Source organism: Crinia signifera, chromosome 3, assembly GCF_055691185.1.
Source record: "Crinia signifera chromosome 3, ASM5569118v1, whole genome shotgun sequence".
NCBI classification, from domain to species: Eukaryota; Metazoa; Chordata; class Amphibia; order Anura; family Myobatrachidae; genus Crinia; species Crinia signifera.
Window position 1 is genome coordinate 156,341,380 of NC_139219.1, and position 17,510 is coordinate 156,358,889.

The 17,510-nt window shown below is 44.7% G+C and overlaps 2 protein-coding genes across 6 annotated transcripts in view; both read right to left on the minus strand.

The window, feature by feature from the left end:
* HSF2 (heat shock transcription factor 2) overlaps window positions 1-4,730 on the minus strand; it is a 51,265-nt gene extending 46,535 nt beyond the window's left edge. For all 4 annotated transcript variants that reach the window (XR_014471704.1, XM_083176788.1, XM_083176791.1 and 1 more), the window contains exon 1: window positions 4,495-4,730. Coding sequence is in view for 3 of the 4 variants with exons in the window: in XM_083176788.1 (XP_083032914.1) it covers window positions 4,495-4,587 (93 nt within the window). In the remaining variant the exon portion in view is untranslated. The remainder of the gene's footprint in view (window positions 1-4,494) is intronic.
* Window positions 4,731-13,056: 8,326 nt separating this feature from the next.
* LOC146063896 (heat shock factor protein 2-like) overlaps window positions 13,057-17,510 on the minus strand; it is a 61,008-nt gene continuing 56,554 nt past the window's right edge. The window contains exon 13 of one of the 2 annotated variants that reach the window (XM_083176792.1): window positions 13,057-14,372. In XM_083176792.1, coding sequence (XP_083032918.1) covers window positions 14,044-14,372 — 329 coding nt within the window. In that variant the 3' untranslated portion in view covers window positions 13,057-14,043. The remainder of the gene's footprint in view (window positions 14,373-17,510) is intronic. The other variant, XM_083176793.1, reaches the window with a different exon arrangement.

The window sequence follows — 17,510 nt, forward strand, 5'->3', positions numbered from 1 at the left end:
GGCATTATCATGTTACTGACCAAGACCAATATGTGTGGAATGTGTATGTGCTCCATTTGGTTATGTGGGTTTCCTCACACTCCAGAAACCTATTGGTGGATTAACTGGTTTGGTTAATCTCACGGGCAGACAGACTCAGGGGGCTATTTAAGGTTGGTCACTTCACTTTTTTGATTGAGTCTGGAGGTCAAAACGCTGCTGTACATTTGTCTCACTAATAAGAATTATTTTGATACCTACGCTGGAGTGCTGCATTCTTCTTTTGTTTACAGTCCAGCATGTAACTAATAAGTGCAGCAGGAAACAGCACAGACCCCAGCTTGCAGGTTCCAACGAGATCAGGGACACCCGTGGAGCCCAGTAAAATCAAGAGAGTGATCCCAAGACCTCCAGCCCAGGAGTCAGGCGAGCAAGATGGCGCCGGAGTCTCCGTACGGCCGAGCAGCGTGCCTCCGCAGAAGCAACTACCGCTCTCCCCGTCACTCCACCAGAGGGTCACCAGACGTCCTCACCCGCTGAGACACCAGCGCAGTCAGAGCTCGGGGCCGCGCCCCAGAAACACTGGAGCCCAGCAAGGATCGTCGGGGTATCCAAGATGGCGGCCGCACCCGAGGGAACGGACTCCCAGCAGATCTCTGCGTGCCGCAAAGGAGAAGCTCAATCAACTCTGGGGACACAGGCACAGCTCAGGAGCCGGTGGGGGTAAGTATGCGATGTCCAGGGTACCCGGGGCAGGATATTTATAAAGGATTGGGTCGGAGCTCTCACTCCCGGCGTCCGCTCACTTGGCCAGCCAGACCACGCCCCCCGGCACTCCCTTACTCTTGACAACAACCTGGGTGCCTTCTGGTTCGGTAGATAGAAAGGAGATGAAGCAGGCAGCGGCACTCAATAGGATTTTTCAACTGGTGTATTAATCACAAAAGCCAACGTTTCGAGGATGGCACGCCCCTTTGTCAAGTTTACTCACCCACACCTTGACAAAGGGGCGTGCCAGCCCCGAAACGTATAAAATATATATATATATATATGGACTGGAGAAGAACCATCACTCAGGACTAATCTTAGCTGCAGAAGTCTGTGGCTTGCTCCGTTGCCATGAGCCCGGAGGCTGCACTAAGTACAGCCAGCAATGTAGAAAATGGAAAGACAAAAGGCACTCGGAGACTTCTTAGGTGAAGCAAAATGGACCAATTAAATCCATACAGTGCAAAGCCTGTCAACGTTTTGGGGGTCAAGCCCCCGTCATCAGGACAATAAGGCTGGTATATAACGGCCTTATTGTCCTGACGACTGGGGGCTTGACCCCCGAAACGTAGACAGGCTTTGCACTGTATGGATTAAATTGGTCCATTTTGCTTCACCTAAGAAGTCTCCGAGTGCCTTTGTCTTTCCAATTTTTATTAGTGTGCTAATTTTGGGATGCACAAACATCATATATTGGTCACCGCTAAAAGCCCCCATAAACTTGTCTGATAGATTGTAAGCTTGCGAGCAGGGCCCTCCTACCATTTTACTGTCTAACTACCCAGTATACTTTATCCCTATTTTTATTTTAAATTGCAACTGAACCTGCTGTACAGTAGAAGAAAGTTTAATAAATAAAGAATAGGCCTGACATCTCCATAAAATAGCTTTTGAGTCAACTGTCCAATTATACCCCTTTTACACCGCCGAAAAATCCGGGTCAGCGGCGGGTCAGACTGGATCTTCGGCGGTCTAAATGGTGTCAAGCCATGTCCATTTACACAGGTCCTGACCTAGGTAAAACACGGTTAGGACCCGTGTAGAGGCCGGTGTAAATGGTCCCGCTGTGGGTTGAGGCACCTGTCCCCAGCTGCTGCGGGAGGAGGGGGGTGTTGGAGGGGGGTGTCTGTGGCTGCTGAGGGGGGAGACGGAGGGGATGCTGGCCGCGGCTGCAACTCCCCCCTGCAGGCGCGGGGTCGGGACGTGGAGGCAGCGGGATCCAGCAGTACAGGTGGGCAGGGGACATCACCCCACCCCACCCCAGCCTCCAGGCACTGGGGTCCGGCAGTGCAGGCGGTCCATCCAGAGTATGGGAAGTAGTCGGTGAGGGTCCCTGCGGTGGCTGGGAACTACCACTACTCGTTCCCATCAGCTGCAGGGACCCTGTGAGTTACTTCCCATACACTGGAGGGCCCGTCTGCACTACTTCACCCCGTGCTGGGGTGGGTTGAATGTGATGCTGCAGGGGGTGATGATGTGATGCTGCAGGCAGGGGCACACGCATGGGTGGTTTCTGAGTATCTAGAAATCCCCCCTGGCTGCCCGATATATCATACGCCGATTCCGATGTTTTTATCGCGGCCGGGCGAAAAACATCGGAACCAGCATAGAAGGGGATTCTGTTTATATGTGACATGCCTGCATATAGGGGTGGTTCTGTTTATGTGAAATGCCTGCATATGGGGGGGGGGGGGGCTGTGACTTTGTGACTGACTGCTGTCTGCAATAGACTCACTGTGACAACTCAGATGCTCCTCCAGCTCAGCCTCCCCCCATAGGCAGACATGTCACATTCAGATTCTGAATATGTTGGGGGAGAATGAACTGTGCTGTACTGGAGGGTTGTTCATGTGACATGTCTGTCTATGGGGAGGTGTTGATTATGTGACATGTCTGCCTATGGGGGTGGGGGATGTACTCAGGCCTGGCGACATGGGGGGTGGGGGGCAAAGGGTACAGCTGACCCCGGCGTTCTCAGGGGCCCCAAAGCATGGCTGCAGCGATGATGCACTCTGCCACCTACACAGCACCCTACTCAGCCGACCACCCACTCAACCCTCCTGCTGCGCAAGTTCCTTCACCCACCACCCAGCCGCAATGTGGGCGTTACATGTATAGGCGTCATTACTACTGTGGGCATTACGTGTATAGGCGTTGTTACTACTGCGGGCATTACGTGTATAAGCGTCGTTACTACTGCGGGCATTACGTGTATAAGCGTCGTTACTACTGCGGGCATTACGTGTATAAGCGTCGTTACTACTGCGGGCATTACGTGTATAAGCGTCGTTACTACTGCGGGCATTACGTGTATAAGCGTCGTTACTACTGCGGGCATTACGTGTATAAGCGTCGTTACTACTGCAGGCATTACGTGTATAAGCATCGTTACTACTGTGGGCATTACGTGTATAAGTATCGTTACTACTGTACATACCCTCAGTAGTAAAGCCGATTATACATGCAACACCCACTGTAGTAACACCGCTTATACACGTAATTCCCGCAGAAGTAACGACGAGTAATTCACCAATCTACATATTCCTTGACCGTGACAAATTTGTCACCTGGGTGATAAAATAAGCAATTTCACTGAGTAGGTCAAATCTAAAGTCGACCTAAAAACGTTTAAAAGTGTTGATTTTTCGACTATGTGAAAAGTTTGGCACTAATTGAATGTCTCCTTTAATCTCTGTTTGGGTCTGGGGGCCCCCAGAGGTATCAGTGTACCAGGCCCCAAGATTTGTATTGCCAGCCCTGGCTGTACTGGGGGGAATGGATTTGTTTGACGTGTTGGAATATGATGGTTGCTTTGATGTCTTTCTATATTATTATATAAATATTATTATCTGTAGCCAATTATTTGGGAACGCCCCTTTTTTTTGGGGGGGGGGGGGGGGGCACTGTGTAAACGGGGTATGAAGCAGGGTCCGACCCTGGAAACACCTGTTTAAAGACCATGGTCCAATCAGGGTTTTTGGTGTAAAAGGGGTATTCCTTTTAAAACTACTAATTCCTGAGCTGCATTTTTAAATCGATACTGTTGGTAGACCGACAAGAAGAAAAAATAAAAAAAAAGTATCAGTTTCCCCATACATGGACCTAAACCATACAGCAATAGTTACCGACTGTGCAAAACCTCTGCCCCAAACAAGTTCGTGAGCTCACACTTTCCATCGCTCTACTAGAAGCAGGTTACTATTGTTATCACATATGATGTGGGCAGGCTGTCACTCTGTACGGGCTACTGTATGCGGCAGGTGTGGTGCGGAGAAGAGGCACATAGGAAAAGCTGGGCCACTCTCACCCATGTGAGCATGTATCGGTCCTACAATTACATATAACCCAGGGGTGATCCGATCACTAACAAAGTGCTCACCCAGGCTGCACCGGGCAGCAAGGTCACACATCCGGACGGGTGCTGTGCAGGCCATCAGCCAGAAAGCGCCTTCCCATAGGGCAGAAAGATGCGGCGCCTGACAGCACGGAGTATCAGCCCGGCAGATGGGTGCACGGCGGCCTTGTGCCTGTATATGGTAATGGGCTGTGGGCGAGGCGTGATGTCATGCCCCGACATTATGGGGCCAAAGCACACTAACCGCAGTAGTTACAGTAAGGACCGCAGCTCCAGCCGCCATAACAATGAGCCGCAGAGTGTGACCAAGGCCGGAGGTTCCAACATGTCGGCGATTATACTGCTGGCACAAGATGGTAGCCATGGCATGGCACACAGGCCCAGGCGGTTACCTGGCTCCAGGTGATGAACTCGTTGGTGTCAGAGTCCTCGACCAGCGTCCACAACTTGCTCAGGAAGGCCGGCACGGTAGAACTCTGCTTCATTATCCCGGGCAGCGCCGCCGCTGAGCCTGACTGACTGAGAAGAAGCCAACGCTGCTAGTATACTGATGGTTATGCCCGTGCAGGCCAAGGCTGACGTACCGCGCATGCGCCAGCTGTGCACCCTAGCAACTCGCCTCTAGGACACGCCCACCACATGTTGAAGGTAGGCATTGGCAAGGATAGGATGGGATCACTGAGAGAGTGCGGCTCAGGCGCCACCTTACATAACGGGCACATCCTCACGTGGAGTGACAGGCGGAGTACTCTACCCGCCCATTGCGATTGATTGGGTAACGAGAATCCTGCTTCCCGAACAACTGCCCTATGAAATGACTCAGACAGGGTCACTGTTGTTGTTACTAGTCTGGGATCACATGATGCTTCTCCTGATTGTTACTGACGTAGGGGTAGGGAATTTAGAGTAGGGATGGCCATCATTGCCATTGCCATCGATGGTTGCCATCGATGGCAATTTGGCAACTGGCCATCGATAGTGCTTAACTATGCAATGGATGACCATCGATATTTTTACATATCGATGGTCATCCATTGTGTTTGATTGATTGGCCTCTGGGCCAATCAAAACACGGGGGCGGGGCTTCGCGGGTGTCGGGGGCACTTTGGGAAAAAAAAACAGCAAAACATCGTTTTGCTATTCCATCGATGGAGGGAAACCATCTGGTACTCCCCTATCGATGGCAAAAGTATTCGACATCGGCCATGAACCATTGATGATTTCGAATCATCGATGGTCGATGGCCATCCCTAATTTAGAGACGGCCAAAGCGACTCACTCAAGAGAGCGATGGAATCTGTGAAAAGATCCGTTTTTTTTTTTGACGGGTCGGTGGCCAACTTTGAATAAAAAGAATGGTTATTTACAGTTTGATTGTACTAGGAGGGCCCTTATTCTGATAGAGTCGGACGGCCAAAGTATTGTGTTTGCGCATGTGCAGAGGCGTTTCTGCGCATGTACGAATGCCACGCTCGGCCGAATACGGCGTGAATTCCTTACAGAAAACAATCGGTCGGAACAATCCGAGCAGGGGGTGGAGAGGGGTGTGAAGGGCTGTTTGGTCTCATTACCATATGCGTTTGGAAAATACTCTCAGAAAAACTCTAAGGGGCCCATTTATCAACTAATATTTGCGGCTAAATCCCCGAAATCACCCATTTTCGGGGGTTAGCCGCAAATATTAAGTTTCACCTAAATGTATCAGAGGGACCGCAGCAGGAATCTCCGATGCCTGCTGCAATCCCCCCTGCACCGTCGCCGGCCGCATCCCCCATAGGTTTCTATGGGGGATGCGAAGCTGCCCGATGTATCAACATCGGGCAGCCCGGCATCGCACCCCTGGGCTATCACCATTCTGATATGGCGATAGCCCATTGTAGCCTATGGCTACACATTGCACTGCTCGAGCAGAGCAGTGTGGTAAGAGGGGGTCTGCAGGGGTCAGCGCATAACTGCGCATGTGCAGACCCCCCGGCTTCCGGCTTAGCACTTCGCAGGGACAGGCTCCTTTCGGAGCCCTGTCCCTGCAGTGCCAGGGATGATACATCCCAGTGATCTGATCGCATTTTACAATGGGATCCTGGGCGGTAATATTCCGCCCAGATCGCAATGCAAATGCGATCATTGATAAATGTGCCCCTAAGTCAGAGAGAACCTGAGCAATATGACTGGGAATTGCATTTAACAGGTCGGATGTGGACTGCTGCTTTGAAGTTGGATATCTCCAGTTCCCCAGGGCCGATTTTCTAAATTTTGGTATCCCTGGAAAAAGGGGATCCTCAGCTATCAGTATAGGGCCCTTATACACCTGGGGCCCCTGGCAAGTGCCCATTTAGCCCATACGAAAAGATGGCCCTGCCCATATCCCTGCTTTCGCACAGAGAAATGTCAGAGTGGTCTGGAGCACTCGGAGCTGTCTGACCGATCGGTACATCATTCGATGGTCGGCGACCATCGGAGGATGGGGAGGTACCCAAAGATGGGGGAGTTGTTCACATGAAACATCCACTTGCGGCCCGTTCGCTCGGCGTCTTACCGCATTTGGACAGTGTGAGCGATCTGTATGGTAGGCGGGGCTAAGAACACTCGGTGGCAGTCCAAAAATACGCATCCGTCCGAGTCAACTAGAATAAAGGCCTGAGGGGTAGATTCATGAAGCAGTGATAAGGGAGGAGAAGTGATAAATGCCTGGTACTTTATCACTGGCCAATCAGCTTCTGAGTGTTAAGTTACAGTCTGGGTTTAAATAGGAGCTGATTGGCCGGTGATAAATTACCAGGCACTGTATCACTTCTCCTCCCTTATCATTGCTTCATAAATCTACCCCTCAGTGTAGTATCTGTTTGTTTTATTTACCTTTCAATTGATTCTAGTAATGTAAAGCAAATTTCGTACTTTAAACTCACAGGTGGTTATTTTCACCTATTTTTCTATTTATCCTGCTGAACACCGATAAGATTCCATATGCCGCCATACCCACTTGTACGATAAAGCCACTAAACCGATTATCTCCAGTGTCATGCCACAATGTGTTCAACAATTAAGCCAGACACGGGGGGCAGTTTGATACCAGACAATGATGTAGCACACAGCTGTTAGTGGTCCACTGGTGTAATATAAGTGTGATACACTAGGACAGTGGTTCCCATACTATGTGCTGTGGCTCCCTAGGGTGCCTCAGGACATTTGCAGGGGTGACACGGGACCAATTCATACTATTTATGATCAATTCTGTATGGACAAAACCAGTGCTGGTGGCTGCCAATCATAAAATATGTGTATAATCAGAAGCAAATCCTGCCCTTTAACACATAACTGAACCTAAAGGTGCCCATACACGTTACAATTGTTGCATACAATATTGCATATCATCGCATCTCGGTTTTGCGATGAGTTCTAGTACAAAAAGTATGTGCTGCATAGTGGGAGACATAGACAAATGGAGCACAGCTCACTGGATCTTTACTTCAGGAAAAAAGTATTACACAGCCCAGCAAAAACAGATCTAATAAATAAAAAAACGTGCACTGCCTAGCCAAAGTCTGTGAGCGAGAATGTATGGTCATGCTACTAACCTTTCTGTGATACAGTACTATGCTGTTCTGGTACAGGATACACTCCTGTGAGCAGCATATAGCTGTATCAAATTCTCTGCTGGGACCTGCGGAGCTTCAAGTTCTGCAGCATCCCTGTTATTCAGCACTCAGCAGCTCCAATGCAATACTCTCCGGAGTTAGTACATCTCAGCTGCCACAAGTGGCAGTGCTTTACCATCCAAGTGGACATAGCGCTAGATTAAATAGTTTACCGAGCACAGCTAGCCCAAAGCATGTCAGGCAAAGAGAGCCCAGTGAGAAGACGTAGGACACTAGTATAATGTCCATGTCAACATAGGCACACACAAAAAAAAATGGAAAAACTCATGCCATGCCAGTTGCATCAACTTTTTGACCATGTCAACCTAAGGTATGTCAATCTTTTTTGTGTTGATCAATAGTGGTTGACCTGTTGACAGATGACCTTATTAGTGTCAACCCTATAACCCAGGGCCGGATTAACAATAGGCCAGATGGAGCTGGAGCTGCAGCTCCAGGCCTCCATTGAAAATAGGCCCATAGGATTTTTGGTAGTACAGTCCCAGCCATCAAAATTTCTGTTTCTCTGTTCCCAGCCACAAGCAGCAGAGCACAATTACTCCTATTTTCCTCCAGTCCTCTCAACTCACTTGAAGCTCAACCCCTTCTCCTAGAAGTCTTACCTCTGGGTCTGTCTGCAACTGTGCCCCCTGATTTCCCCAGGTATCTGGGGAAATCACCCGCAGCTGTGTCCCCACACTATGCTCAGCACCTCACCATGTTCATTGTGCCTCTGAACGCTCCAGTCACCCATAGCTCCACACATGGTATATCCAGGCTTGAGCACAGGTGACTTTATTAGTACCTGAGTGATTCTGATTAAACCATCTGTGCTGAAGTCTGGATATCACTAAAGCAGCCCATACACGGTCCGTTTAACGGATCCGTTTGGGACTTAATTAGCACACATCGGATCGGATCGCATCCCTAGTGCATGCAGTGTGCATGCACTGCGATCCGATCCGATGTGTACCTAGTACAAAAAGTATGTGCAGCACATACTTTTTGTACCGTACTATGTGATGCGCGGGAGCGCGCATCGCATAGTGCAGAACGGAGCCATACACAACGTGTATGGGCTCCTTAAAACCTGCACTGTTGGTGTGCCTTGAGGACCGTGGTTGGGAAAGCCTGGTTTAGACACCTCATGCGCAATTGTATTAAATAGAAACGTATGACGAACAAGCTGGGGTTATGTAGGATAAATGTACCCAAGTCTGGATATACTTTTGAGAAAATAGAACCTGCCATATTTCAAAATTTAAGTATTGACAGAAAGGAATTCTTAGTATCCAACGATAGGAAAAGAAATACGGACAAATCAGATTAAAGGCCAACAAAACGTAAAATATAGACTATCAAAGACCATATAAACTGGGAAACAGAATAAATAAAACATTTACTCAAATGCCCTTGTGATTTTCAATATGTGAGACAAATAAATAGTCCTGGAGCCCACACACGGTGCGATTTGAACTTTTTAGTTCAAACCACACCATATTTATTTGCCTTTGCAATGCATACTTCGGCATAGCGCTAGTTGCAGCGGTTCAACACTTGGAGGTAGATTTGAATGTGAGAAGAGGTTGAGAAAAATTCCCTACAGAATACTCATCGGACAGTTAGCAAGCGTGAATACTGGACCTTTAATATTCAGTACCCCATCAAATATTTCCCCAAAAGGGTTGACAAATATTTATTTGGGTATTTGTTTCCTAGCACGGCGCTCATCGCATCGCATACCATAAAGCATACGATGGTATGCGATGTGATACAATTTAAAATTGTATACCATCGAATTGTATGCCATTGTATGGCATATACAATGGTATAAGATTTTAAATTGTATAAGCACCCTAATGGGTGTTTTCAATGTTAAATGTGCGCCCTATATGATAAATAATTGTATAAGCACCGTAATAGGTGCTTACAATGTTAAAAGCACCCCCACGCCACCTGTACTATCAACCCAACCCAACGCGTGGCTCGCGCAGCGTGCCCGCGAGGGGCGGCGGTACGCGTCCTCCGACCTTTTCATACCCCCACTATCCACGTCGGCATGGAGTTAATTTTATATAGTGTGGCGAGCACAGCGAGCCCGAAGCGTGGCGAGCGGACGCGGAATACATGTGAAGTAATGCGCGTCCGCTCGCCACGCTTCGGGCTCGGTGACATTTTTACAGGTGGCAACACAAAAAATGAGAGCGCTCATTTTGATTGTATTGCATATTGTTTGTTTACTGTGCCGCTGTAACATAACCAGCGCGGTTTACTTTTTATTTTATTTACCTCATCCATTAAAACCAGCTCCCAAGCTTCAAATACCCCCAATATTGTTTATGGTTTGAGGATTTCTATCTACAGGAGCAGCGGAAATATTTACTGAGCCAGCAAAATAATATATTAACTCACCAGTGCATGATTAAAGAAATCCATAAAACATGACTTGTTGGTGGTACTTGAGTAAAACACCATTGATTTTAACGTATTAATTTGATCATATAATAGGACTAGCCTCTTGCCTCATTATTTGTAAATCAGTGAGGGAATGTCAGGGAATCCCTTTAAGCATGCATGCAATCAAAATATCAATGGCTGGAGACGCTGACTAGTGTTCCCACTATTTGCAGGGCTCGGAGTCCTGCCTGTTTTGTAAATGATGTTTTGTAAAAGTTGGTTGCCATGTGTGATAAGGTGTTGCAACAGTGGCAGAGAGGACACTTAGGCAAATATTCCATCATTTAACCATTTTTTGTTATCTCTCCATTTTCAATGCAAGCATGGCAGTAACTTCTACAGGAGGCCAGCATCCCTTTACCGCTAGCAGCAGGGGCTCCTCTACAATACAATAAAATACCATTAAAGAATTTTTTTTAAACCATTTCATACACAAAATGTAAAGTAATGTTTCACTAATTTCTTCAACAATTACCTAGTGTGTGGGTTCCCTTGTGTTTTCCTTCTGTTTAACCTACAATACTTTTTTGAATTGTAAAAAACTTTTTCATAAAAAGAGTGCCCCGACAAAGAGAGAGTCTTTCCCTTCTTCCTCCTAAAATAGGGTATAGAGTGGGTCAGGGGGTTTGGAGGGGTCAGTAGTGTAATGGCAGGTATGGAGAAGTCAGTAATGTGGTGGGTACAGAGGCGTCAGTAGTGTAGTGTCGGGTACAGAGGCGTCAGTAGTGTAGTGTCGGGTACAGAGGAGTCAGTAGTGTAGTGGTAGTGGGGATGTGGTCATTAGGTCTACACCATTAGGTCAACATGGGAAAAGGTCGACAGGTCATTAGTTCAACATTGTGTAGGTTGACAGTCAAAAGCTCGACATGGAATTTTTCACTGTTTTTTGAGCCGACATGTGCCGACAGGCGGTATTTCATGCCCTACCATCCACTAGGGCGTGGTGGGAGAATAAAATAGTGTGCCCGACACATAGCGAGCGAAGCAAGGGGATGTGGTGCACTTCAAACTGTGTCCATGTCGACTGTGTTGACATTCAGGTAAAAAAAAACAGTGAAAAACCCCATGTTGACCTTTTGACTGTCAACCTAGACAATTTGGAACAAATGACCTGTCGAATTAACAAACTCTCGACCTAGACCCATGTCGATCATAATGCTGTAGACCAAATTATCCCAACCCCTGTAGGCGGGTAGAGGAGTCAGTAGTGTAAGGTATAGAAGGATCAGTAATGTAGTGGTGAGTATATAGGGGTCAGTAGTGTATCTGAGATTATAGAGGGATCAATAATGTAGTTGCGGGTATAAAGGGGTCATAAGTGTAGAGTATAGTGGGGTCCATAGTGTAGGGTATAGAGGAGGCAGTAATGTAGTGTTGGGTATAAAAGGGTCAGTAATGTAGTTGAGATTTTATAGGTGCACCATAAAAAAAAAAAAGAAAAATAACTGACTGGTGGATTGATCTCACAACGATATCTACAGCGTTCGATTCAGACAACTCTGCCAATGAATCTCTTATTAATTTCAGTTTGTCAAAAGTTTTGTAAAGTGAAAATATTTTTCATTTAATAGACCCTTATATGCCTTTAAGGGTCCACCTAAGGGAATATGTTTATTGTGTTGTATTCAGAAAGTCCTAATCTTTCCAACGACATATCACAATGCATGAAAACTGAAATAGCATCGACCCTTATGACAGCACCCTTAAGGGCTTATCCGATTAAACCCATCTTCGAACATAGATCTTCCCTTATGATATGATAGTGTGCAAAGTTTGAAGACTATTAGGTAAAACGCTCATGTTATCGTGGAATATCCACACACACATTGTTCAATTATACTGTACTTATGCAGATTTCCTAAAACTGTGAATTTTGTTTCACTCCCACATGGCTTGTGAACCTTTGCTAATCTCTCCTTATCATAAATCGAGAACAAACCACTGAGAAATGATTGTTAATGGGTGCAAGCAAATATTCTCTCTTTTTCCTATACCAACATGTGGATTGAAGCAAGTACATAAATGCAAAGATGAATGGTTTCCTAAAGCTAGTGAAAGACAACACATTTTCATATAAAAGTATAAACATTGCTGATAGCTTATGTAATAAAGCGGTCAGACAATACTGTATTTTAATACTATATGAAGGTTACAAAAAGGTCTTCACATAATTCCTGTAACAGGAATTGTGTAGGTATTTTTATGACTACTTACATTACTAATGCTGCTTTCCCACTGCCTACCCGGGTAAAGACCCGTTTTTTTTAAACGTGTCTTTACCCGGGTAATAGCCACAAAGACCCTTTCCCACTGCAGCTTTTAAACGTTAAAATAACGTTTAAAAGCAGTTTTTGTCCCATTCACACTTACCCGTGTAAACCACAAAGCAACACGTTTAAACTCTCTAGTAAACCTTGCCTGTCATTAAAAACATCACATGCACCAATCATGTTCTTAACCTTTATTATTATTTCTAAATACCGTTTAAAACCCTTTCCCATTGCCAAAAAAACGGCTCTTACACGGTAAAAACACTGCTTTTTACCCGGTTAACAAATACCGGTATTTGTTACCCGTGTAAAGCAACCTGGAGCTTTCCCACTGCAGCTCTAGCCGTTTAAAAAGGCTAAAAAAACGGCATTTTACCGTGTAAAGCCTGCAGTGGGAAAGGGGCATAAGGCTGCTCCCACATATTTCCTGCAGCAATAATACAGGCACATCAACACACACACACACACTCTGGAAGCAGCCACTTTCTGCTTTACTAATATTACCAATTCCCAGTACACAGCTAGGCGTCCTTCTCACAGAATAACTATCCCTCTGCGTAGTATTCTCTTCAGTTAATAAATCGATAAATACCACTGTGCACAAAGTCTTTGTTAGAAGTATGATGACCAAGAAAATAATAGGTGATAGCAACAAAGTTGCAGAACATTACTTACAAAGAGAATGATGCGAAAACATAATGAACTACATCAATAAGAAATAGTCCAGTGTCTCTTATCTATTTAACATCAAATTGTCTATTTCATCACTGAGCTTTGTTGCAAAACAAAAAATAATGGCACATTCTAGTTAAAAAAGTTGTCTATCCATAACATACAGTACAAGGTTCTTGTTTGATGAGCTATTTAAAAACACTAACAAGTACATGGGTGAAGGGGAAACCGCTACCGAGTGGGACAAGGGAAAGGGCAATTTTAACCCTTTGAGTGCCAACATCTGTAAGATGTGCAAAATATCCACTAAAAATCCCACCATCTCTGACATTTGTTATATAAATTCAAATAAAAGAATTTGTGTAAAAAAAAAAAGGGATTATTTTTCCTATATAAAAGGTAAGGTAAATATTACAGGTCATTATGATGAATAAAATGTTTTCTTGACAATTTTCACACTTTTTTTTTTTTTTTTTGACAGACCACTTGGCACTTAAAGGGTTAAAAAGTTTGGGGAGGGATTACATTACCCAACATCCACATCATGCCATTTACCAGTGACATTTCTACATGGGGTGCAGGCCTTCAATTTATTAAAGTAATTTCCTTTACGCTTACCATGAACTATGCAATGGTCATCAGATTCCCAGAGTAAAGATATTGACAGTTTAAAACGCTTCTAAAGTAAAATATTGAATTGTATATTTATGGAAATGTATAAAGAAAATAACCAGCAATTAAAAGTACTTGTTAGGGTGTAACATGTACGCAACAAGGGGAAAAAAAATTGATCTAAAAATAACTACTAGATACAACTGAAACACTGACAGTACCTACAATGTATGCATTCTGACCAGATTTGTTCAGTACATGTAGTCACATATTTGTATTATTTGTAATACGTGTGCTAAGAATCATATTCTTTCTTGGCTGAATAACTTGTAGCATCAGACCACAGTCCATGATGTCTGTGTGAACTCTGTCTTTCCTTTTCATGAATCCTTGCTGCATCCAGAGCATGTGAACATGAAGATCTTTGGCAGGTTTGAGTGTTCATCATGTAGTTGGCTAAAGTGGAGAGTACTGTTGAGATTTCAGAAAGTTTCTGAAAAGACTGTTGTTCCACAGCTAGAACCTTCTCAGTCAAACAAGTATTGTCCTGATGAATTTTTCTCAGCACGTGTCCCATTTTAAAACAGGAGGCTCTGCATGATTTAAGGGTTTTCTTTGGATGTTCTTTGAAAAAAAAAAAAAAAAAAAAAGTATACATTTAGTAACCGTTCACTTTATATAATGTGTTGCCTAAAATACAATAAATAAAATATTGTTATCTAGATTATTAAATAACCCTTGATTCCGAAAACCAAAACATGAATAATTAAGAGACTTGGTACATAAAAGTCTGCAGTTTTGTAGCATCATTATATTTAGACTGCATTAAAAGAACATTTTTTTTTAGAAGCAACTGACCGTGATCTGCCTGGTATCCGGACTATTTGTCTACAACAAGAAGATAGACAGCCATTAGGTCGACACCATTAGTTCGACAACTCAATAGGTCGACACTGCCATTAGGTCGACAGTCAAAAGGTGGACATGGTTTTTTCACTGTTTTTTGAGCCGACAGGCGGTATTTCATGCCCTACCATCCACTACGGCATGGAGTTAGATTATAATAATGTGCCGAGCGCAGCGAGGCACCGTGCCCGAAGCATTGCGAGCGAAGCGAGGGGCTGCGGTTCACTTCAAACTGTGTCCATGTCGACTGTGTCGACATTTGGGTAAAAAAAACAGTGAAAAAACCATGTCGACCTTTTGACTGTCGACCTAGACAGTGTTGACCTAATGGCAGTGTCGACCTAATGGCAGTGTCGACCTAATGGCAGTGTCGACCTAATGGCAGTGTCGACCTAATGGCATGTCGACCTAATGGCATGTCGACCTAATGGCTGGTCGACCTAATGGCTGGTCGACCTAATGGCTGGTCGACCTAATGGCTGGTCGACCTAATGGCTGGTCGACCTAATGGCTGGTCGACCTAATGGCTGGTCGACCTAATGGCTGGTCGACCTAATGGCTGGTCGACCTAATGGCTGTCTATCTTCATGTTGTAGAGACAAATGGTCCCGCATCCGATCTGCCTAAATAAGGAGCACAGATGTCCAACACCAAGTGTGGCAGAAGTCGGAGAATTTGAAAACTTGTACCTGAGAAAGCTAAAGAACCGGCATCATATACAACTGAGCAAAAGGGACCAATTATATATTATACTAGCTAAGCCTGCTCAAAGCAAAAGCTTTAAAATCTATTCTGCTGATTGCCCCTTTGTTTCTGTATGTGTGAAAGAGAAAGATGTAGTTTCACTCGCTGCCAGCGTTTCGTTATTACACGGACACTAGGTGTGTATGTATGTATGTATGTGTATATATATATATATATATATATATATATATATATATATATATATATATATATATATATATATATATTATTGACACACCACACAATCTTTACCCAATCATCATCAGGTAGTGTTTAAGGCAGTGGTTCCCAAACTGTGCGCCAGGAGTGCCGTGGCACCAGTCACGAGTGTCACTAGAGGCAGCCCCATTGTAATTAGAACCAGGCGGTGAGCATCACCAAAGGCTATGCTATAAGCCCTGACTCCAGAATCCTTCAAGGTACCCATACACGTTACAATTGATGGCTGCTCCCGCACAGCTCAAAAACTATGTGCACCACATACTTTTTGGACTAGATTGCATCTCATTGCATTGCAAAACGTATGCAATGTGATCTAGGGCCTTATTTTGGTTCATTCTTTCTGACAAAATCCTTCTTAGATGGACAAAACCATGTGCACTGCAGGGGGGGCAGATGTTACTTGTGCAGAGAGAATTAGATTTGGGTGAGTAATTTTGTTTCTGTGCAGGGAAAATACTGACTGCTTTATTTTTACACTGCAATATAGATCTCACTTTGAAGTAAAACCCCACCCAAATCTAATTCTCTCTGCACATGTTACATCTGCCCCACCTGCAAAGCACATGGTTTTGCCCATCTAAGAAGGATTTTGTCAGAAAGAATGAACCAAAATAAGGGCCATAGTCTAAATTGCATACAATAATTGTACCATGTAGTGCTAGAGCTAGATAACACTGTAAACATTGATAAATGACATAACATCACATACTGCTTTCACATCGCAAAATGCCGGTTCACACCGGAACTTTTAAACGGGTCAGTCCCAGCGCAAACCTGCATTTTGGGATATTCAGATCCCCACAGCGAACCGGCATCATTGCCTGCTCGCCAACGTCATCCAGGGGTGCAGCGGGGATTCGATGCGTCATCAGGGGCGGGGGAGGAGGCAACGCTTCGAGCTGGCACTGATCCAAGCACTGCCTCTTCCATAGTGTGAACGGGAAAACAGGTCGCTCGACCTGGTAAACCGTTCACACCGCCAAGCAACACGGCAACGAACCAGTTAGGACTTTGATTTTTTTACCGGATTGTTTTGCCGTGTTGCTACTCATTTTCTGGACACTGTAACCCCTTTCACATCACACTAATTTCCGGGTCAAACTGGCTTGTACCCAATAATTAGTTGCGATGTGAAAGGGGTATAAGAATCTACTACTCCTAGAATGATGACCTTATCTGTGTGGCTCTTCATAAAATTGCTCTTAAATAGGATCTGTTTATTTACAGTTTTATATGATTGCCTATATTAACCATTTTCCATACCATTTTTGGGGGGGCAGAGATACATTGTGAATCATCCACTTAAGTCAGCCATAATATAATACTGAAGTGCAATCCTTAAGACTTATGTACAGTGCAGAGATACTGCAAACTGCAGATATTTAGAGCCAAGAGGCCTCTTTATTCTGCTGCACAGAAACTGCATTACGGTGTACCAATTTAAATAAAAAAAATCATAGATCACCTTTAGTTGTCGTATATTGTGTATAATTAGTGCATTACACATATAAATTGTGGTTGCCTTTATTGAAGGTCTTATTTTAGATGAGATATAACTGATGGTATAGTACCCTCACTTTTAGTACCTAAGATTGATCACAGACTATTTACATCCTTATTGTGACAATATGAAGAAATATATATATATATGAGTTACAGAGTAATATGCCAGGACACCAAACACATGCTAAAACAGAATAAATAGAAATCTGCTTAGAAAAAGTTAATGCTTCTTGTGGTTTGCAAACAATTACTGCATAGTGAATATGGGTTGGGATCGATAGGTCGACCACAGGAAGGTCAACATGCATTAGGTCAACCACTGATGATTAACCGGCCTTAGGTCGACACAGTCAAAAGGCCGACATGGCTTTAGGTTGATACAAGCAT